The 23,265-nt window shown below is 40.6% G+C and overlaps 2 protein-coding genes across 3 annotated transcripts in view; one reads left to right on the forward strand and one right to left on the reverse strand.

Annotated features, from left to right (window-relative positions):
* Positions 1–15,351, forward strand: part of LOC110449027 (vesicle-associated membrane protein 4-like) — a 26,320-nt gene extending 10,969 nt beyond the window's left edge. For both annotated transcript variants that reach the window (XM_021495600.1, XM_021495599.1), the window contains exons 5-8: positions 5,208–5,308; positions 6,132–6,211; positions 12,763–12,814; positions 13,932–15,351. In XM_021495600.1, coding sequence (XP_021351275.1) covers positions 5,208–5,308; positions 6,132–6,211; positions 12,763–12,814; positions 13,932–13,969 — 271 coding nt within the window. In that variant the 3' untranslated portion in view covers positions 13,970–15,351. The remainder of the gene's footprint in view (positions 1–5,207; positions 5,309–6,131; positions 6,212–12,762; positions 12,815–13,931) is intronic.
* LOC110449029 (transmembrane channel-like protein 2) overlaps positions 14,576–23,265 on the reverse strand; it is a 36,817-nt gene continuing 28,127 nt past the window's right edge. Inside the window, exons 17-26 of the mRNA XM_021495602.1 lie at positions 22,362–22,490; positions 21,895–21,962; positions 21,495–21,734; positions 21,128–21,253; positions 20,782–20,860; positions 20,414–20,456; positions 17,188–17,301; positions 16,700–17,078; positions 16,397–16,524; positions 14,576–15,896 (exon numbers count right to left, since the gene is read on the reverse strand). Coding sequence (XP_021351277.1) covers positions 15,589–15,896; positions 16,397–16,524; positions 16,700–17,078; positions 17,188–17,301; positions 20,414–20,456; positions 20,782–20,860; positions 21,128–21,253; positions 21,495–21,734; positions 21,895–21,962; positions 22,362–22,490 — 1,614 coding nt within the window. The 3' untranslated portion in view covers positions 14,576–15,588. The remainder of the gene's footprint in view (positions 15,897–16,396; positions 16,525–16,699; positions 17,079–17,187; positions 17,302–20,413; positions 20,457–20,781; positions 20,861–21,127; positions 21,254–21,494; positions 21,735–21,894; positions 21,963–22,361; positions 22,491–23,265) is intronic.

Below are 23,265 nucleotides of genomic sequence, written 5' to 3' on the forward strand. Positions count from 1 at the left end.
GCATTGGTGTGACTGGGACTAGTCTGATTTATACCATTGGTGTTACTGGGAGTAGTCTGATTTATACCATTGGTGTTACTGCGACTAGTCTGATTTATACCATTGGTGTTACTGACACTACTCTGATTTATACCATTGGTATTATGGGGGGATTAAGTAGTGTGGACTTGTGTGACACTAGTCTGATTTATACCATTGGTGTTGCTGGGAGTAGTCTGATTTATACCATTGGTGTTACTGGGACTAGTCTGATTTATACCATTGGTGTTACTGACACTACTCTGATTTATACCATTGGTATTAATGGGGGGATTAAGTAGTGTGGACTTGTGTGACACTAGTCTGATTTATACCATTGGTGTAACTGGGGGGATTAAGTAGTCTGCACTTGTGCGACACTAGTCTGATTTATACCATTGGTGTTACTGGGACTAGTCTGATTTATACCATTGGTGTTACTGACACTAGTCTGATTTATACCATTGGTGTAACTGGGGGGATTAAGTAGTCTGCACTTGTGTGACACTAGTCTGATTTATACCATTGGTGTTTCTGGGGGGATTAAGTAGGCTGCACTTGTGTGACACTAGTTTTATTTATACCATTGGTGTAACTGGGGGGTTTAAGTAGTCTGCACTTGTGTGACACTTGTCTGATTTATACCATTTGTTTTAATGGGACTAGTCTGATTTATCCCATTCGTGTTACTGACACTAGTCTCATTTATACCATTGGTGTCACTGGCACTAGTCTGATTGATACCATTGGTGTTACTGTGACTAGTCTGATTTATCCCATTGGTTTTACTGGGGGGATTAAGTAGGCTGCACTTGTGTGACACTAGTGTGATTTATACCATTGGTGGTTCTGGCACTAGTCTGATTTAAACCATTGGTGTTACTGGTACTAGTCTGATTTATACTGTTGGTGTGACTGAGACTAGTCTGATTTAGACCATTGGTGTTACTGGTACTAGTCTAATTTATTCCATTGGTGTAACTGGGGGGATTAAGTAGGCTGCACTTGTGTGACACTAGTCTGAGTTATACCATTGGTGTTATTGACACTAGTCTGATTTATATCATTGGTGTTACTGACACAAGTCTGATTTATACCATCGGTGTTACTGGGAGGATTAAGTAGTGTGGACGTGTCTGACACTAGTCTGATTTATTCCATTGGTGTAACTGGGGGGATTAGGTAGTCTGCACTTGTGTGACACTAGTTTTATTTATACCATTGGTGTGTGACACTAGTCTGATTTCTACCATTTGTGTTACTGGCCCTAGTCTGATTTATACCGTTGGTGTTACTGGCACTTGTTTGATTTATACCATTGGTTTTACTGGGACTAGTCTAATTTATACCATTGGTGTTAATGACACTAGTCTGATTTATCCCATTCGTGTTACTGACACTAGTGTGATTTATACCATTGGTGTTGTTACTGACACTAGTCTGACTTATACCATTGGTGTTATTGGGACTAGTCTGTTTTATATCATTGGTGTTACTGGGAATTGTCTGATTTATTCCATTGGTGTTTCTGGGGGGATTAAGTAGTGTGGACTTATGTGACACTAGTCTGATTTCTACCATTTGTGTTACTGGGACTAGTTTTATTTATACCATTGGTGTCACTGGCACTAGTCTGATTGATACCATTGTTGTTACTGTGACTAGTCTGATTTATACTATTGGTGTTGCTGGGACAAGTCTGATTTATACCATGGGTTTTACTGGGACTAGTCTAATTTATACCATTGGTGTAACTGGCACTAGTCTGATTGATACCATTGGTGTTACTGGGAGGATTAAGTAGTGTGGACGTGTCTGACACTAGTCTGATTAATACCATTGGTGTTACTAGCACTAGTCTGATTTATTCCATTGGTTTTACTGGGACTAGTCTGATCTATACCATTGGTGTTACGGGGACTAGTCTGATTTAGTCCATTGGTGTTTCTGGGACTAGTCTTATTTATTCCATTGGTGTAACTGGGGGGTTTAAGTAGTCTGCACTTGTGCGACACTAGTCTGATTTATCCCATTCGTGTTACTGACACTAGTTACTGGCACTAGTCTTATTACCATTGGTGTTACTGTGACTAGTCTTATTTATACCTGGGACTAGTCTGATTTACACCATTGGTGTTACTGGGATTAGTCTGATTTATACCGTTGATGTTACTGACACTAGTCTGCTTTATACCATTGGGGTTACTGGGGCTAGGCTGATTTATACCATTGGCGCTACTGACACTAGTCTGATCTATACCATTGGTGTTACAGGCACTAGTCTGATTTAAACCATTGGTGTTACTGGAACTAGTCTGATTTATGCCATTGGTGTTACTGGGGGGATTAAGTAGGCTGCACTTGTGTGACACTTGTCTGATTTATACCATTGGAGTTTCTGACACTAGTCTGATTAATACCATTGGTGTTACTGAGACTAGTCTGATTTATACCAATGGTGTTACTGGGACTAGTTACTGACACTAGTCTTATTTATTCCATTGGTGTAACTGGGGGGATTAAGTGTCTGCACTTGTGTGACACTAGTATGATTTATACCATTGGTATTAATGGGGGGATTAAGTAGTGTGGTCTTGTGTGACACTAGTCTGAGTTATACCATTGGTGTTATTGACACTAGTCTGATTTACACCATTGGTGTTACTGGGCCTAGTCTGATTTATACCATTTGTTTTAATGGGACTAGTCTGATTTACACCATTGGTGTTACTGGAACTAGTCTGATTTATGCCATTGGTGTTACTGGGTCTAGTCTGATTGATACCATTGTTGTTACTGGGACTAGTATGATTTATACCATTGGTTTTACTGGCACTAGTCTGATTGATACCATTGTTGTTACTGTGACTAGTCTGATTTATCCCATTGGTTTTACTGGGACTAGTCTGATTTATCCCATTCGTGTTACTGACACTAGTCTTATTTATACTATTGGTGTTACTGGGAGGATTAAGTAGTGTGGACGTGTCTGACACTAGTCTGATTAATACCATTGGTGTTACTTACACTAGTCTGATTTATTCCATTGGTTTTACTGGGGGGATTAAGTAGGCTGCACTTGTGTGACACTTGTCTGATTTATACCATTGCTGTTACTGACACTAGTCCGATTTATACCATTGGTGGTTCTGGCACTAGTCTGATTGATACCATTGGTGTTACTGGCTAGTCTGATTTATACCAGTGTTGTTACTGGGACTAGTCCGATTTATACCGTTGGTGTTACTGGCACTAGCCTGATTTCTACCATTGGTGTTACTGACACCAGTCTGATTTATACCATGGGTTTTACTGGGACTAGTCTAATTTATACCATTGGTGTAACTGACACTAGTCTGATCTATACCATTGGTGTTACCGACACTAGTCTGATTTATGCCATTGGTGTTACTGGGAATTGTCTGATTTATTCCATTGGTTTTACTGGGACTAGTCTGATTGATACCATTGGTGTTACTAACACTAGTCTGATTTATAACATTGGTGTTACTGGGACCAGGCTGATTTATACCATTGGAGTTTCTGACACTAGTCTGATTTGTACCATTGGTGTTACTAACACTAGTCTGATTTATAGCATTGGTGTGACTGGGATTTGTCTGATTTATACCATTGGAGTTTCTGACACTAGTCTGATTCATACCATTGGTGTTACTTACACTAGTCTGATTTATGCCATTGGTGTAACTGGGGGGATTAAGTGTCTGCACTTGTGTGACACTAGTCTAATTTATACCATTGGTGTGACTGACACTAGTCTGATTTGTACCATTGGTGTTACTAACACTAGTCTGATTTATTCCATTGGTTTTACTGGGGGGATTAAGTAGTGTGGTCTTGTGTGACACTAGTCTAATTTATACCATTGGTGTCACTGGCACTAGTCTGATTGATACCATTGTTGTTACTGGTACTAGTCTGATTTATACTGTTGGTGTGACTGAGACTAGTCTGATTTATATCATTGGTGTTACTGGGACGAGTCTGATTTAGACCATTGGTGTTACTGGGGGGATTAAGTAGTGTGGACGTGTGTGGAACTAGTCTGATTTATACTGTTGGTGTGACTGGGACTAGTCTTATTTATCCCATTGGTGTTACTGACACGAGTCTGATTTATACCATTTGTTTTAATGGGACTAGTCTGATTTAGTCCATTGGTGTTTCTGGGGGGATTAAGTAGGCTGCACTTGTGTGACACTAGTGTGATTTCTACCATTGGTGTTACTGGTACTAGTCTGATTTATACTATTGGTGTTACTGACACCAGTCTGATTTATACCATGGGTGTTACTGACACTAGCCTGATTTATACCATTGGTGGTTCTGGCACTAGTCTGATTTAAACCATTGGTGTTACTGGAACTAGTCTGATTTATGCCATTGGTGTTACTGGGACTAGTCTGATTTATACTGTTGGTGTGACTGGGACTAGTCTGATTTATACCATTGGTGTTACTGACACTAGTTTGATTGATACCATTGGTGTTAATGGCACTAGTCTGATTTATTCCATTGGTTTTACTGGCACTAGTCTGATTTAAACCATTTGTGTTACTGGGACTAGAATGATTTATACCATTGATGTTACTGACCCTAGTCTGATTTATACCTTTGGTGTTACTGGGAGGGAAGGAGCATGCAAATAGTCTGATTTATACAATTGGTGTTACTGACACCAGTCTGATTTATACCACTGGTGTTACTGACACTAGTCTGATTATACCATTGGGGTTACTGGCACTAGTCTGATTTATACCGTTGGTGTTACTGGCACTTGTTTGATTTATACCATTGGTGTTACTGGGACTAGTCTGATTTATACCGTTGGTGTTACTGGGAGGATTATACCATTGGTGTTACTGGGAGGAAAGGAGCATGCAAATAGTGCCGGTTTTAAAGATTTTGAAAATAAAAAGGACAACTGATTCACCTTTTGGTGGAAATTTCTCAGGAAATACCATTACATGTATAATGATTAACAGAACCAGCATATGTGTTTATGTAACATAGGTATCTTTTAGTTATAGCCCTTCTCCCCGGGTCTACTTTGCTGACATGTGTTGTTTACCTGACAGACATGTGTTGTTCACCTGACTGACATGTGTTGTTTACCTGACTGACATGTGTTGTTTACCTGGCTGACATCTTGTTTGAATACTTGACAGACTCCAGAACCAGGTGGATGATGTTGTTGGCATTATGAAGGATAACATGGGTAAAGTGATTGACCGCGGTGATCGCCTGGAGGATCTACAGGACAAATCTGGTAAGTTACAGGGGGATCTACAGGACAAATCTCGTAAGTTCCAGGGGGATCTACAGGACAAATCTGGTAGGTTACAGGGGGATCTACAGGACAAATCTCGTAAGTTCCAGGGGGATCTACAGGACAAATCTGGTAAGTTACAGGGGGATCTACAGGACAAATCTGGTAAGTTACAGGGTGTACTTATAACAAATGTCACGTCTGTCAGGTTTGATACAATATGTATAATCATGATATATGTGCTTTATATTTCTGCACTGATACATACATCTTCTTTACCCTTTGGTGTGCTGTGAAGGGGGAAAATTTGGCCTTGGTATAATTTTGCTCTGTTCAAAGTGAAGGGAAATTACATGTAGTTATATAATTATATGAAAAAACAGCACACGGACATACAAATGTAGTTAACAGTATAAGTGTGTATACATAGGTGAATATCACAATGGTTAAGTTTTTCTTGAATTAATAGTCAGAAAAAAGGTTATTTTGCAATATTTCCTTAAAGTTTTTAATTCTTTTTACTTTCTACAATTCAGACAGCTTGGCTGGTAACTCTGATCTACTTTCTACATTTCAGACAGCTTGGCTGGTAACTCTGATTTACTTTCTACATTTCAGACAGCTTGGCTGGTAACTCTGATTTACTTTCTACACTTCAGACAGCTTGGCTGGTAACTCTGATTTACTTTCTACATTTCAGACAGCTTGGCTGGTAACTCTGATTTACTTTTTACATTTCAGCCAGCTTGGCTGGTAACTCTGATTTACGTTCTACATTTCAGATATCTTGACTGGTAACTCTGATTTACTTTCTACATTTCAGACAACTTGGCTGGTAACTCTGATTTGTTTCGATCACGTTCTCGTGACCTGAGAAAAAACATGTGGTGGAAAAATTGCAAGGTAATAATTTGGTTAATCCGTATTTAAGGTAATTCTGTTTGATTCATTTTAAGGTAATGGTGTCAGCACATCCGTTTATGATACTAGTTTTACTTCAATGATGTTGATCTTTATTTATCTCAGACCAAAGTCAACAGAGCCCAACATGTCTTTGTAATAAACACTCGGGATACCCCACTCCTCCTGGGGATACCCACTCCATAGCTGTTTGTGTGACAACACCTGGGATACCCACTTCACAATTGCTGTTTGTGTGACAACACCTGGGATACCCACTCCATAGTTGCTGTTTGAGTGACAATACCTGGGATACCCACTCCATAGCTGTTTGTGTGACGACACCTGGGATACCCACTCCATATTGGCTGTTAGTGTGACAACACCTGGGATACCCACTTCACAATTGCTGTTCGTGTGACCACACCTGGGATACCCCCTCCATAGTTGCTGTTTGTGTGACAACACCTGTGATACCCAATCCATAGTGGCTCTTTGTGTGATAACACCTGGGATCCCCACTCCATAGTTGCTGTTTGTGTGATAACCCCTGGGATACCCACTCCATAGTGGCTGTTTGTCTGACAACACCTGGGATACCCACTCCATACTGGCTGTTTGTGTGACAACACCTGGGATACCCACTCCATAGTTGCTGTTTGTGTGACAACACCTGTGATACCCACTCCATAGTGGCTCTTTGTGTGATAACACCTGGGATACCCACTCCATAGTTGCTGTTTGTGTGACAACACCTGGGATACCCACTCCATAGTGGCTGTTTGTGTGACAACACCTGGGATACCCACTCCATAGTGGCTGTTTGTGTGACAACACCTGGGATACCCACTCCATAGTGGCTGTTTGTGTGACAACACCTGGGATACCCACTCCATAGTGGCTGTTTGTGTGACAACACCTGGGATACCCACTCCATAGTGGCTGTTTGTGTGACAACACCTGGGATACCCACTCCATAGTGGCTGTTTGTGTGACAACACCTGGGATACCCACTCCATAGTTGCTGTTTGTGTGACAACACCTGGGATACCCACTCCATAGTGGCTGTTTGTGTGACAACACCTGGGATACCCACTCCATAGTTGCTGTTTGTGTGACAACACCTGGGATACCCACTCCATAGTGGCTGTTTGTGTGACAACACCTGGGATACCCACTCCATAGTTGCTGTTTGTGTGACAACACCTGGGATACCCACTCCATAGTGGCTGTTTGTGTGACAACACCTGGGATACCCACTCCATAGTTGCTGTTTGTGTGACAACACCTGGGATACCCACTCCATAGTGGCTGTTTGTGTGACAACACCTGGGATACCCACTCCATAGTTGCTGTTTGTGTGACAACACCTGGGATACCCACTCCATAGTGGCTGTTTGTGTGACAACACCTGGGATACCCACTCCATAGTTGCTGTTTGTGTGACAACACCTGGGATACCCACTCCATAGTGGCTGTTTGTGTGACAACACCTGGGATACCCACTCCATAGTTGCTGTTTGTGTGACAACACCTGGGATACCCACTCCATAGTGGCTGTTTGTGTGACAACACCTGGGATACCCACTCCATAGTTGCTGTTTGTGTGACAACACCTGGGATACCCACTCCATAGTGGCTGTTTGTGTGACAACACCTGGGATACCCACTCCATAGTTGCTGTTTGTGTGACAACACCTGGGATACCCACTCCATAGTGGCTGTTTGTGTGACAACACCTGGGATACCCACTCCATAGTAGCTGTTTGTGTGACAACACCTGGGATACCCACTCCATAGTGGCTGTTTTTGTGATAACACCTGGGATACCCACTCCATAGTTGCTGTTTGTGTGACAACACCTGGGATACCCACTCCATAGTGGTTGTTTGTGTAACGATACCTGGGATACCCCACTCCATAGTTGCTGTTTGTGTGACAACACCAGGGATACCCCACTCCATAGTTGCTGTTTGTGTGACAACCCCTGGGATACCCCACTCCATAGTTGCTGTTTGTGTGACAACCCCAGGGATACCCCACTCCATAGTTGCTGTTTGTTTGACAACCCCTGGGATACCCCACTCCATAGTTGTTTGTGTGACAATACCTGGGATACCCCACTCCATAGTTGCTGTTTGTGTGGCAACACCTGGGAAACCCCACTCCATAGTTGTTTGTGTGAGAACACCTGGGATACCCACTCCATAGTTGTTTGTGCGACAACACCTGGGATACCCACTCCATAGCTGTTTGTGTGACAACACCTGGGATACCCACTCCATAGTTGCTGTTTGTGTGACAATACCTGGGATACCCCACTTCCACGTTGCTGTTTGTGTGACAACACCTGGGATACCCCACTTCGACGTTGCTGTTTTTGTGACAACACCTGGGATACCCCACTTCCACGTTGCTGTTTGTGTGACAACACCTGGGATACCCCACTCCATAGTTGCTATTTGTGTGACAACACCTGGGATACCTCACTCCATAGTTGCTATTTGTGTGACAACACCTGGGAAACCCCACTCCATAGTTGTTTGTGTGACAACACCTGGGATACCCACTCCATAGTTGTTTGTGTGACAACACCTGGGATACCCACTCCATAGCTGTTTGTGTGACAACACCTGGGATACCCCACTCCATAGTTGTTTGTGTGACAATACCTGGGATACCCCACTCCATAGTTGCTGTTTGTGTGACAACACCTGGGATACCCCACTTCCACGTTGCTGTTTGTGTGACAATACCTGGGATACCCCACTTCCACGTTGCTGTTTGTGTGACAACACCTGGGATACCCCACTTCCACGTTGCTGTTTTTGTGACAACACCTGGAATACCCCACTTCCACGTTGCTGTTTGTGTGACAATACCTGGGATACCCCACTTCCACATTGCTGTTTGTGTGACAACACCTGGGATACCCCACTTCCCCGTTGCTGTTTGTGTGACAATACCTGGTATACCCCTCTTTCACCTTGCTGTTTGTGCGACAATACCTGAGATACCCCACTTCCACGTTGCTGTTTGTGTGACAACACTTGGGATACCCCACTCCATAGTTGCTGTTTGTGTGACAATACCTGGGATTCCCCACTCCATAGTTGCTGTTTGTGTGACAACACCTGGGATACCCACTCCATAGCTGTTTGTGTGACAACACCTGGGATTCCCCACTTCCCCGTTGCTGTTTGTGTGACAACACTTGGGATACCCCACTCCATAGTTGCTGTTTGGGTGACAATACCTGGGATACCCAACTCCATAGTTGCTGTTTGTGTGACACCACCTTGGATACCCACTCCATAGCTGTTTGTGTGACAACACCTGGGATCCCCACTCCATAGCTGTTTGTGTGACAACACCTGGGATCCCCACTCCATAGCTGTTTGTGTGACAACACCTGGGATTCCCCACTTCCCCGTTGCTGTTTGTGTGACAATACCTGGGATACCCCTCTTCCACGTTGCTGTTTGTGTGACAATACCTGGTATACCCCTCTTCCATGTTGCTGTTTGTGTGACAATACCTGGGATACCCCCCTTCCACGTTGCTGTCTGTGTGACAATACCTGGTATACCCCTCTTCCACGTTGCTGTTTGTGTGACAATACCTGGTATGCCCCTCTTCCACGTTGCTGTTTGTGTGACAATACCTGGGATTCCCAACTCCTCATTTGCTGTTTGTGTGACAACACTCAGGATACCCCAAGCCCCACCGGGATACCCCACTTCCACATTGCTGTTTGTGTGACAATACCTGGGATACCCCTCTTTCACGTTGCTGTTTGTGTGCCAACACCTGGGATACCTCACTTCCACATTTGCTGTTTGTATGACAATACCTCGGATACCCCAATCCCCACTGGGATACCCACTCCACAGTTGCTGCTTGTGTGACAACACCTGGGATACCCCAATCCCCACTGGGATACCCACTCCACGGTTGCTGTTTGTGTGACAACACCTGGGATACCCCACTCCATAGTTGCTGTTTCTCTGACAATACGTGGGATATCCCTCTTCTACATTTGCTGTGTGTGTGACAATACCTGGGATCCCTTACTTCCACATTGCTGTTTGTGTAACAGCACCTGGGATACTCCACTCCACATTTTCCACGTTGCTGTTTGTGTGACAACACTTGGGATACCCCACTCCATAGTTGCTGTTTGTGTGACAATCCCTGGGATACCCCACTCCATAGTTGCTGTTTGTGTGTCAACGATACCTGGGATACCCCACTCCATAGTTGCTGTTTCTCTGACAATACGTGGGATATCCCTCTTCTACATTTGCTGTGTGTGTGACAATACCTGGGATCCCTTACTTCCACATTGCTGTTTGTGTAACAGCACCTGGGATACTCCACTCCACATTTGCTGTTTGTGTGACAACACTTGGGATACCCCAATCCCCACTGGGATACCCACTCCACAGTTGCTGCTTGTGTGACAACACCTGGGATACCCCAATCCCCACTGGGATACCCACTCCATAGTTGCTGTTTGTGTGACAATACCTGGGATGCCCCTCTTCCACGGTGCTGTTTGTGTGACAATACCTGGTATACCCCTCTTCCATGTTGCTGTTTGTGTGAGAATACCTGGGATACCCCACTCCATAGTTGCTGTTTGAGTGACAATACCTGGGATACCCCACTCCCTAGTTGCTGTTTGTGTGACAATACCTGGGATACCCCACTTCCACGTTGCTGTTTGTGTGACAATACCTGGTATGCCCCTCTTCCACGTTGCTGTTTGTGTGACAATACCTGGGATTCCCCTACTTCCACGTTGCTGTTTGTGTGACAACAATACCCCACTCCATAGTTGCTGTTTGTGTGACAATACCTGGGATACCCCACTCCATAGTTGCTGTTTCTCTGACAATACATGGGATATCCCTCTTCTACATTTGCTGTGTGTGTGACAATACCTGGGATCCCTTACTTCCACATTGCTGTTTGTGTAACAGCACCTGGGATACTCCACTCCACATTTGCTGTTTGTGTGACAACACTTGGGATACCCCAATCCCCACTGGGATACCCACTCCACAGTTGCTGTTTGTGTGACAACACCTGGGATACCCCAATCCCCACTGGGATACCCACTCCACGGTTGCTGTTTGTGTGACAACACCTGGGATACCCCACTTCCACATTTGCTGTTTGTAAGACAATACGCTGGATACCCCAATCCCCCCCGGGATACCCCACTTCCATGTTGCTGTTTGTGTGACAATACATGGGATACCCCACTTCCACATTTGCTGTTTGTATGACAATACCTCAGATACCCAATCCCCACTGGGATACCCACTCCATAGTTGCTGTTTGTGTGACAATACCTGGGATACCCCTCTTCCACGTTACTGTTTTGTGTGACAATACCCGGGATTCCCAACTCCATAGTTGCTGTTTGTGTGACAACGCCTGGGATCCCTCACTTCCACATTTGCTGTTTGTGTGACAACACCTGGGATACCCCACTCTATAGTTGCTGTTTGTGTGACAATACCTGGGATACCCCTCTTTCACGTTGCTGTTTGTGTGCCAACACCTGGGATACCTCACTTCCACATTTGCTGTTTGTATGACAATACCCCGGATACCCCAATCCCCACTGGTATACCCACTCCACGGTTGCTGTTTGTGTGACAACACCTGGGATACCCCAATCCCCACTGGGATGCCCCACTTCCACATTGCTGTTTGTGTGACAACACCTGGGATACCCCACTTCCACATTTGCTGTTTGTAAGACAATACGCTGGATACCCCAATCCCCTCCGGGATACCCCACTTCCATGTTGCTGTTTGTGTGACAACACCTGGGATACCCCACTTCCACATTTGCTGTTTGTATGACAATACCTCGGATACCCCAATCCCCACTGGGATACCCACTCCATAGTTGCTGTTTGTATGACAATACCCCGGATACCCTAATCCCCACTGGGATACCCACTCCACGGTTGCTGTTTGTGTGATAATACCTGGGATACCCCTCTTTCACGTTGCTGTTTGTGTGCCATCGCCTGGGATACCTCACTTCCACATTTGCTGTTTGTATGACAATGCCTCGGATGCCCCAATCCCCACTGGGATACCCACTCCACGGCTGCTGTTTGTGTGAGAATACCAGGGATACCTCACTTCCACATTGCAGTTTGTTTGACAACACCTGGGATACCCCACTGCACATTTATTTGCTCTACAGGATGCCCCCCGCCCCTCCCCCTCACTGGACCCTTTACTACAGCAAAGTTTGGCTGGACAATGAAGGCAGCTTTACAAGGTTTTACTGTATTTTCTATCAAATCTACGATTTTGTGCTACAGGGTATATTTTTCTCATGTTTGATAGATGATTCCAGTCATCTTTTGTGATAGTATAACGGGTACCTACCGGTGTGCCCAGTTTGACCGATCATCAAGCTAAACGTAGTACCTTGACTGGACCTAGTAATGCTGGAATAGTGTACACCTCCGTTCCAAGACTTTCAGTTTCCCTTGATACTAATAACTATGTTCTCTTTGTAGATGAAGATAATCTTGGCACTGGTGGTTGTTATCATACTGGCAGTTATTATCAGTAAGTAATTAGTGTCTGAAGGGCCACGTGGGCTATTGCAGTCTGTTGTCATCCGTTGTTTGCCTGTATTTTTAACTTTTTCAATGGACAACTTCTTCTCATAACCACTCTGCTTATTACATCCAACTTTAGTAGGAAGTATTCCTTGACGATGTTGAGACATAGTCAAGGTCATAGTGACCCCTAGCAGTGTAGTAATTCCTTTGACCTTGACATATATTTAAGGTCATAGGGATTAGATCTGTTAAAATGCTCATACAACCTCTTCTAACTAACCAAATCATATAGTATGTTGATATTTGTCCATAAGCTTGCTGGCATGAAGTGTCCAAATGATTGTGAAAAAAATGGTCATGGCCCAAATCCAAGGTCACCCGAGTCTAATTTGTTAAACACTAAACAACTTCTTCTGAAGAACCAAAGGAGTAGAGTCATAGAATGTGAAAAGTAGATTGCTGGAATGGTGTGCTACAAAGTTTTTGAAAAGAAGTGACCTTGATCAATATTTAGAGTCAGCGTTCAAATTTATCAAAACACTCAAAATGACTTCAAAAGAGTACTGGGAAACCTATTAACATGATCTTAAAATATACGGTACAGTGATTTTAAACAAAGTGAAAAATTTAACTATGTAGCACAATAAACAGTATCTGTAACAACAGTTTATGAACTGTATAATTATGTATGCCCATGTTACTTGAGGCAGGGATGGGCAATGGGTAATATGTTTGCCTTGTCTGTCTTTCCGTCACATTCCTTGGCATCACGATCTGCCCTACTTCTACGGCTACTAAAAATGGAATTTAACAAAAGATAGTTAGCTTGTGATCACTCTAACAGAAGATAGTTATCTTGTGATCACTCTAACAGAAGATAGTTATCTTGTGATCACTCTAACTGAAGATAGTTAGCTTGTGATCACTCTAACAGAAGATAGTTAGCTTGTGATCACTCTATAGATGAAGCTAGGACATGTTAATTGTGAGTCTTGCTCACTTTCTCTTTTTAGATATCCAGTAAATAATTGAAATACATTAAAATAATTCACGAAGTACCAATAATTAATATACAGTGCAATAATTAAATTATGACGTGGAGTTAATATTTCTGTTATCAGTTCCTATCATCATGAGTCACACAGGAAACGATGGCTAGGAGGTGATGAATGCGTACTGGAGAGCTGTGATACAAGAAGCGGGTGGAGGCGTGCTGGAGAGCTGTGACGTCAGATCTGTTACCTTAACTTCCCTGATTTATCTCCCTTCTGTAGCCCTGTAGGGTCTTTTCTTTTTGTAAATATATCTATAAGCTTTATTTAACATGTGATGGAAGTTTTTATTTGTTTCTTATAATAAAATTATGCTTTTCAGTTGTTTTTCCTGACATGTAGACCAATTACACTTAATCCTGTTCATTTCCCGTTCCTTTTGCTTCTATTATAATTGAAAAATTCTTCTAGTTCAGGAAAATAACAATGATCAAATGATATTGAACGAATATTTATCAGTTCTATTGCTAAATGCATTGAAGCAAATGCTCTAAAGAAACGTTACAATTGGCCCGAAGCATTGATCTACATAGGCGTTATTTCGTGCAATTTGTCCATTTTGATTGTAAAGTAATTTGAATGTATTTATTGTGAAGATTATTGTGTATATTTATGTTAAATGTATTGATGTACTATCAGAAAAGTATATGAACCAATTAAGGTGTTATCGCTTCTAACTGTTTCAAAGGTTTCCATTTTTGTCATGTGATTAATGTTTTTGTACTACTTACTGTGTTCACAGTAGCATAGTATGTGGCATATGTCAGTCTTTGTTTTGTAGGTGAATGATGTTTTTTAAAGAAAGTATGTGCCAATGTCAACTCCTGATGAAACAATCCATTGTCATGATATGTGTTGTAATGGATGAGTGGACAGCAGATATCTGTCATGTTTACAAATATATGTGTAATACATGTTGAAGACCGATTCCCAAAAAAACATTGATACAACTCAATGTTTACTTTCGTGCTACATCATTATTTTCATGTGTAGGTGTTAATGGAAATGTAGGAACTGCAATACCATAATGAATCAGTCGGATGTGAGGAAAGGTATAAAACACGATTTTTATTTAAGTGACAAATATGTCTGAGCTATGTAAAAAAAGCTTTAATTGGATGACGTCGTAATATCTCATTTCAAGTTTGGGTTGAAATTTTCAATTATTCTTTAATAAAAATGGCCATACTTACATAATTCAATATGCAAATTACCGGAACCTTTTTGATATACCTGGTATATGAAATATTAAGCATTTATTCGTTTTTAGATAAATCATGAATTAAAAATTTGGTGTCGAGGACGTTAAACCCCCCAAAAAACTAAAATCTGTGTCAGCTAGTATGTAGACAGTTACAAAGGGGCGATTTTCTGTAACTATGAGGATGAAAGATTTAAAATATTGTGTACTATTTTGTCATCAAAAGCATGACAAAGTCGCAGGTGATTTGTCCGATAAGATACACGTGACAATAAAAATGAAACAATGTTCGATGTGTTTGTTATCTCCCTAGGAATTTTTAAGTTAATTTGCATTGTGATAAGCCTCACTTTTCTGATATGGCAAGCCTCTGCCTGATCACACTGAAGCGAGATTCCCCGAGAGGTTACAATACAAAAGTTTGCGAGATTCCCCGAGAGGTTACAATACAAAAGTTCGCGAGATTCCCCGAGAGGTTACAATACAAAAGTTGTGTTTCTGTGGTAGTTAAAATGTAAATGTACATCAATACCCAGAACTTGCTGAAACTGTCGCCCGAGGATGAACAATGACGTTCGCCTCCAATCGACCATGATCGTGTGGTGTGTTATAATATCGGCTGGTAATGTTCCGACGGTCGTCGTCAGATACGTTAGGTTGTGACGTCACGTTATCTGCCCGTTGAATTTCTGGTTGACCTGTGTCACGTGCACTGAACCTTGGAATAGCTGGTTCCTGTTTGTGTGGAGGTTTTCTTCTCTTCAATAAACCGATTTTGTATCTCTGAATTCTGTTGATAGTTTCCGTGTCTTCCTCTGTCTCTGCGTCGATGTCTGGGAAGCAAGACAACAAAATAATAAATTTTGAAGTTTGAACAATGAAAGAATGAATTGTACTTAGTTTACTCATTGATTTTTAATACTCTCACACATTATGTTACTAGGAAACGTATACAAGTGGTCCAGCTTATGTTTAACTAACGACGTCAGTGCCGACGATGTCCTATTGCATGTAGAAATGATCCACGTTTTATTACACGCTGAATCTAATAAAAAAAGAAGAATGCTTTACATTTAACTTTTGAAAATGTATGAAATTATCACGGAGAACGTATCAAAGTTTCTTTATCAACACAACCGGTATGATATATGTGAGATATACAATAGGCATTGGAGCATTTCCTCATGAAGGAGACGGTGAATATGTTACTAGTCATCGAAACGTCACATAAAACTTCACTGGTTGTGCTATATGAACCTTATACAGGGTGTAGTTTCCGGACTGTGAGTTGTCACATGCTGTACCTTATCTGAAAGTCTTAGAGGTTATTTACCCAAACTGTCGTTATTGTCACGCTTAACTCGCGTGCGTGTGGTCTCCAGTGCGCCTTCCTCCGTAATTGGTACAATGTCGTTCATCTGAAGGACTTGTGCCGTGTGTTGGTCTTCACTGGTTTGTTGGCTACAATAAAATATATTGCGCTGGTCAATTAGATCGATAACTCATACGTATGTAGATAAATTTTTGGTAAATATGATGTTGCTTTACATATCACATATATTACAAAAGTAATTCATTACATAGACAGTAACATGCCTTCAATTTGATCTTTCATTATAAAGAAAGTGACTCATACCTTTCTTTCTTCAGTGTAACCTTCCGGAATTTCTGTGTCGCTTGAACAATTGCTACTTTTGTATTCCCTTGTGTTGCGTTATCTGTTTCTACTTCCGCCGTTATGGCTCTATCTGTGGAAGCTCTCGGTTGCGTTATCCTGGCTGTCTTTCTTATCTCAGTCCGAGAGTCAATCCGTGTGCCCGATGTTGACTTCAGTGATACAGTTCCTTTTGGTTCAACTGTTGACGTTTGTCTTGGTCCTACTTTGGATGTTCCAGCTCTAGTTTGTCCTCCTTTGGACGGCTGATAAACATTCCCAGCCTTTAGTGGTCCTACCTTAGACGTCTGACCAGCAGATAGCAGCTTGGCTACTCTTGTTGCTGCCAGCATGGACATGGCTATTCCGACAGAAAAGAACACGCTCATTAAACAGCAGTTACTCTATGAACATACACGCGTAGAACATGAATTAACATGTTGATCAGGTTAAAAGGAGCTCGTACATACCAGCGTTGCCCAGGCCCCCTTGGTTTCTCCTTGGCCCCACCTTCGGGCCACCATGCCCGGGTACCTCGCGCGAGTTCTTGGCTGACTGACCGTCCGACTTCAGCTTCCATGTGGCTGTAAGATGATAAAAGACTACACATGGTTGTTAGACAAAGGTAAAGGATAAATGACCCAACGTGATTCAAAAGAAGTGGAAGAACATAATAGATTCCACGCGGCAGTAAGGTAGTGGTTAAGACAACAGATTCCAGGCTGTAAGGAAGTTGTCGGTGGTTGAGGTAAAAGATAAAAAGACCCACATGAGCCTGTAAAAAGAACTAGAAAACATCTAAATGAGAAAACCTTAATTCAAACTCAAAATTGAAGAAACTAGGGCAGTTATCAACGAATGAAACCTCACATGGAAAACCTTGAAGATTATATAGAGAATAAAACCACTTATTTCGTATGTATAAGCGACTTTTGCTTCATCGACGAATGGAGCTTGGTAAAGTTCAAGCAATATCACGTCCTAAAGGGAGAACCGGGGTAGTGACAACGAAACACCGAGCTTACTAATGAGCAAAAATATAAAACACCGAGCTTACTTATGAGCAAAATTATAAAACACCGAGCTTACTAATGAGCAAAAAAATAAAACACCGAGCTTACTAATGAGCAATATATAAAATACCAACCTTACTAATGAGCAAAAATATAAAACACCGAGCTTACTAATGAGCAAAAATATTAAACACCGAGCTTACTAATGAGCAAAAATATAAAACACCGAGCTTACTACTGAGCAAAATATAAAACACCAAGCATACTAATGAGCAAAAATATAAAACACCGAGCTTACTAATGAGCAAAAATATAAAACACCGAGCATACTAATGAACAAAATATAAAACATCGAGCTTACTAATGAGCAAAAATATAAAACATCGAGCATACTAATGAACAAAATATAAAACATCGAGCTTACTAATGAGCAAAAATATAAAACATCGAGCATACTAATGAACAAAATATAAAACATCGAGCTTTCTAATGAGCAAATATATAAAACACCGAGCATACTAATGAGCAAAAATATAAAACATCGAGCATACTAATGAACAAAATATAAAACATCGAGCTTACTAATGAGCAAAAATATAAACCACCGAGCATACTTATGAGCAAAATATAAAACACCGAGCTTACTAATGAGCAATAAAAATAAAACACCGAGCTTACTAATCAGCACAAATATAAAACACCGAGCTTACTAATCAGCACAAATATAAAACACCGAGCATACTAATGAGCACAAATATAAAACACCAAGCTTACTAATGAGCAAAAATATAAAACACTGAGCATACTTATGAGCAAAATATAAAACACCGAGCTTACTAATGAGCAATAAAAATAAAACACCGAGCTTCCTAATCAGCACAAATATAAAACACCGAGCTTACTAATCAGCACAAATATAAAACACCGAGCATACTAATGAGCACAAATATAAAACACCAAGCTTACTAATGAGCAAAAATATATAACACAGAGCTTACAAATGAGCAAAAATATAAAACCCCCAACTTACAAATGAGCAAAAATATAAAACACCGAGCTTACTACTGAACAAAATATAAAACACCAAGCATACTAATGAGCAAAAATGTAAAACACCGAGCTTACTAATGAGCAAAAATATAAAACATCGAGCATACTAATGAACAAAATATAAAACATCGAGCTTACTAATGAGAAAAAATATAAAACACCGAGCATACTAATGAGCGCAAATATAAAACACCGAGCTTACTAATGAGCATAAACATAAAACACCGAGCATACTAATGAGCACAAATATTAAACACCGAGCATACTAATTAGCAAAAATATAAAACACCGAGCTTACTAATGAGCATAAATATAAAACACCGAGCATACTAATGAGCAAAAATATAAGACACCGAGCTTACAAATGAGCAAAAATATAAAACACCCAACTTACAAATGAGCAAAAATATAAAACACCGAGCTTACTCATGAGCGCAAATATAAAACACCGAGCGTACTAATGAGCAAAATATAAAACACCGAGCATACAAATGAGAAAAAATATAAAACACCGAGCTTACAAATGAGCAACAATATAAACCACCGAGCTTACTAATGAGCAAAATATAAAACACCGAGCTTACTAATGAACAAATATTTAAAACACCGAGCATACTAATGAGCAAAAATATAAGACACCGAGCTTACAAATGAGCAAAAATATAAAACACCCAACTTACAAATGAGCAAAAATATAAAACACCGAGCTTACAAATGAGCAACAATATAAACCACCGAGCTTACTAATGAGCAAATATATAAAACATCGAGCTTACTAATGAGCAAAAATATAAAACACCGAGTATACTAATGAGCAAAAATATAAAACATCGAGCTTACTAATGAGCACAAATATAAAACACTGAGCATACTAATGAGCACAAATATTTAACACCGAGCATACTAATGAGCAAAAATATAAACCACCGAGCTTACTCATGAACAAATATATAAAACACCGAGCTTACTAATGAGCAAAAATATAAAACCCCGAGCATACTAATGAGCAAAATATAAAACACCGAGCTTACTAATGAACAAATATATAAAACACAGAGATTACTAATGAGCAAAATATAAAACACCGAGCATACTAATGAGCAAAAATATAAAACACCGAGCTTACAAATGAGCAAAAATATAAAACACCGAGCTTACTAATGAGCGCAAATATAAAACACCGAGCTTACTAATGAGCAAAATATAAAACACCGAGCATACTAATGAGCAAAAATATAAAACACCGAGCTTACAAATGAGCAAAAATATAAAACACCGAGCTTACTAATGAGCAAAAATATAAAACAAGTGGTTAAGAAAACAATCCTTAAAGGAAATGGTTTCGATAAAAAAGCAAAAGGAAGTCTAAGGTAGCGACAGAAAATAAACGATCCTCCATGGCTGTAAGGGGATGTTAGACATGAAAATTCCAATTTGATTTAAGGAAATAGTTAGGATCAAATACCTAACGCGGATGTTAAGTAGGTAGATGTTGAAAGACTTCACATTGCTGTAAGGAAGAGTTTAAGATGTAATACTCGAGTGGCTGTAGGGAGGTGGTAGAGGCTACTAAGACAGCGACATGTACGACATGTACGACATGGCTGTTACAGTAAGGAGATAACATACTTACCATCCGCCATTGCGTATATCTTCCTCTTCCCCTCGGTTCGTTCCTAATTAGATCAACATACTACTTTATAGAAGGCCTAGTTCATTAGTATGTTTTGGACTTATATTTTTAATCGTAATGTAAGAAGACGAGACGTGTCTTAGGTTATTAAGTCATGAAGTCCTACTTTTAAAAACAATCAATTATTCTAAACAACGTGACTGCAATAATATTGTAGTAGTTACAAGCTGGAGAAGCTGAATCAGACATAACTCCCTAAAACGGATATTAATTTATAGTTGAGGTTGTTCTTGGAATACGAAATTGCTGCTATGATTTACTTACGGCAGTTCTTTACATCTACAGTTTTTTCTGAACAAGTAACTTACATATTCCAACGCTATCCGTAGCTGCTTGTTGGCATCCCTGAGAGATTGGCTCACAATCGTCAAATAATAAATGAGCATTCTGTGGTAAAAGAGAGATAATTAATTTGGTATTATCATCTTAGAAAATGTTAACATACAGTTATTTACGGTTTAACAACAGGTATAGAGATCAGTGTTATTGGTGAGTCGTCCGGTATCTTTACTTTTACAACTAGTCTCGTTGAACCAGCCTCTTAATGACCTACGAGACTTAAACATATAAATACATCTGTTTGGGGTAGTGTCCTGGAACCAATAATAAGCTTGTTTTGCGAAGCTAATCTATAGTATCCACCAGATGGCGCACCCAAGCAACATGAAGAGCGGCACGATGACGACGGGTGACGAGGTGTATTCTAGGATCGTTCCCGCCACACTAGGTAGGTCCTGTTCTATCGTGTCTGTCAGTGTACTCAGTATCTGTTGCTGACCACTGAAATAGGAAAACCATGGTTTATCATCTTTTACACATTTTACGTCGGCATACGAATCCAATACGATGGAGAAAAGTACCACTGATAGGTCATTAATTGACGAAAAGGCAATATGGCGAAATAAGTATTTACGTTCTGCATCAACAAGGTAATTTTCGTAATAGTACCTCTTTAATTCGTATTTCTAATGATCATTTAACTTTACATGGAGAGATAAACTAGGTTATTTAAGACTTTCACCTGAACGGCCCACAGTGCGGCGACGGTTCCAGGGCGACAATAGCAAAGAGAGGAGGCAGCATTGTGAGAAACAGCATCACCAATAGCAGGGCGTAGTAGAAATTGTTGGAGCGTGACGACCGGAAAATTGCCTCTTGGGGAACGTTACAGACGATGACGGACCAGCTCCGAACGTACACAAGCACGAGCAACTTCAGTAGATTAAGTACAGCAAGACCGGGCGCGAAAAATATCCCCAGCCTGGAACATATGCATACTTCTTTGAGTGACGATTCCTTGATAGTTAAGCTCCAGGTGCAAAATTGTTTTGAGATACTGAACATTTAAGAAATATTAACAAATTATGAAACCTAGCTACGATAAGATCACGAGATTGATCACATGAGGTGAGTTTACCTACCAGACGACCCCTTGATTGTTCACAAGATGAAGGAGATTTTCAGCAGTCTTGAAATCAGCATATTCAGGCTATCAAAATGCAACACAAATTGGCGTTTAAATATTGTTTTAATTAAACATTTAAGATTATTTCAATTAAATGTGATTTTATAGCTAAACACAAGAAGGTGGTCTGAGTAATATATTTAATGAATGGCGATATACACATTGCAATGAAATAAATGGATGACTGTTCGGTGTATACTCCGAATTATTTTAGGTTTTGTTTAGTTAGTCAGGACAAATAAGAATGTAAAAGGTAACAAGATTGAACATAAAAAATGGAAGAGACAGAAAAACGAAAGAGAAAAAAAGCCATCGTGACCACCCCAGGCACGTTTCACCAAAGATACAAAACAGCTATATCACCTTCCCCACATAACCTGATGTTTCAGGCAGACGAGAATAATTTCATCCTGACAAACTTACGAACTGTTTTTCCATGTCCCAGCAGCACAAGTTATTACAGTATCGGACAAAGAGTCCACGGAGGTAATCCTGTACAATGATCTGACCTACCACCACTACCAGGTCCATCAGCGTCAGCTTCACTACCTCCTGTCGGGAGAGAATTTATCATAACGTGATTTATTATATGACTGGTGCTAATTCCCAGCCCTGATTGGAGGAGTGACGTCATGTGACGAGTCTGTAAATATGTTACAGACCCCGTTCTATGAATAGAAAAGTGTTACAGACCTCTACCTATAGATAGAAAAGTGTTACAAACCGCTACTAAAAATAAGCCTAGGTAATTTCCCAGCCAGTCTGTAATTCTGTTACCAGTCACTACTGAATTCAACTGCAAATGGATTATCTTATCAAATTCTGAACTATGTGAATATTGATGATGTGGATAGTGCAAATAATATTTATTTTAAATTAAATATCACTTGAATTGAATTTGAAATTCAATTTCTTGGATGTTATTTTGTATTTGAAGTCCTTCACTCTGTAATTCCAAAATGATCCATGCCATCGATGTGTTTATGACTTGCTTAATTATTAATCTCATTGTAAAATGTCATATAATAAAACAATTGTGGACTTCAGTTTCGGTCTATCCCTGATTTAGGGACCTCACCTGAAGTCCATAATTGTATAGTATCCTTCCCATCAAACGACTTGTGTGTACAGTTCGATCACTCAGACCGATGTGTTTAGTCTTTAAAGTGTTATATTCAATAAGACAATACTATAAACATAAATACAATCTTAGAGGGAAGAGGGATGTAGCCTTCGATCACTCAGAGCGACTTGTCTGTAGAGTTAAATTGTTTGTAGAATTTAATTGCTTCTTTATAAGTCCAATATATTAAATATCGTTATGACA

The sequence above is a fragment of the Mizuhopecten yessoensis genome, unplaced genomic scaffold (genome assembly GCF_002113885.1).
Source record: "Mizuhopecten yessoensis strain PY_sf001 unplaced genomic scaffold, ASM211388v2 scaffold4421, whole genome shotgun sequence".
NCBI lineage: Eukaryota > Metazoa > Mollusca > Bivalvia > Pectinida > Pectinidae > Mizuhopecten > Mizuhopecten yessoensis.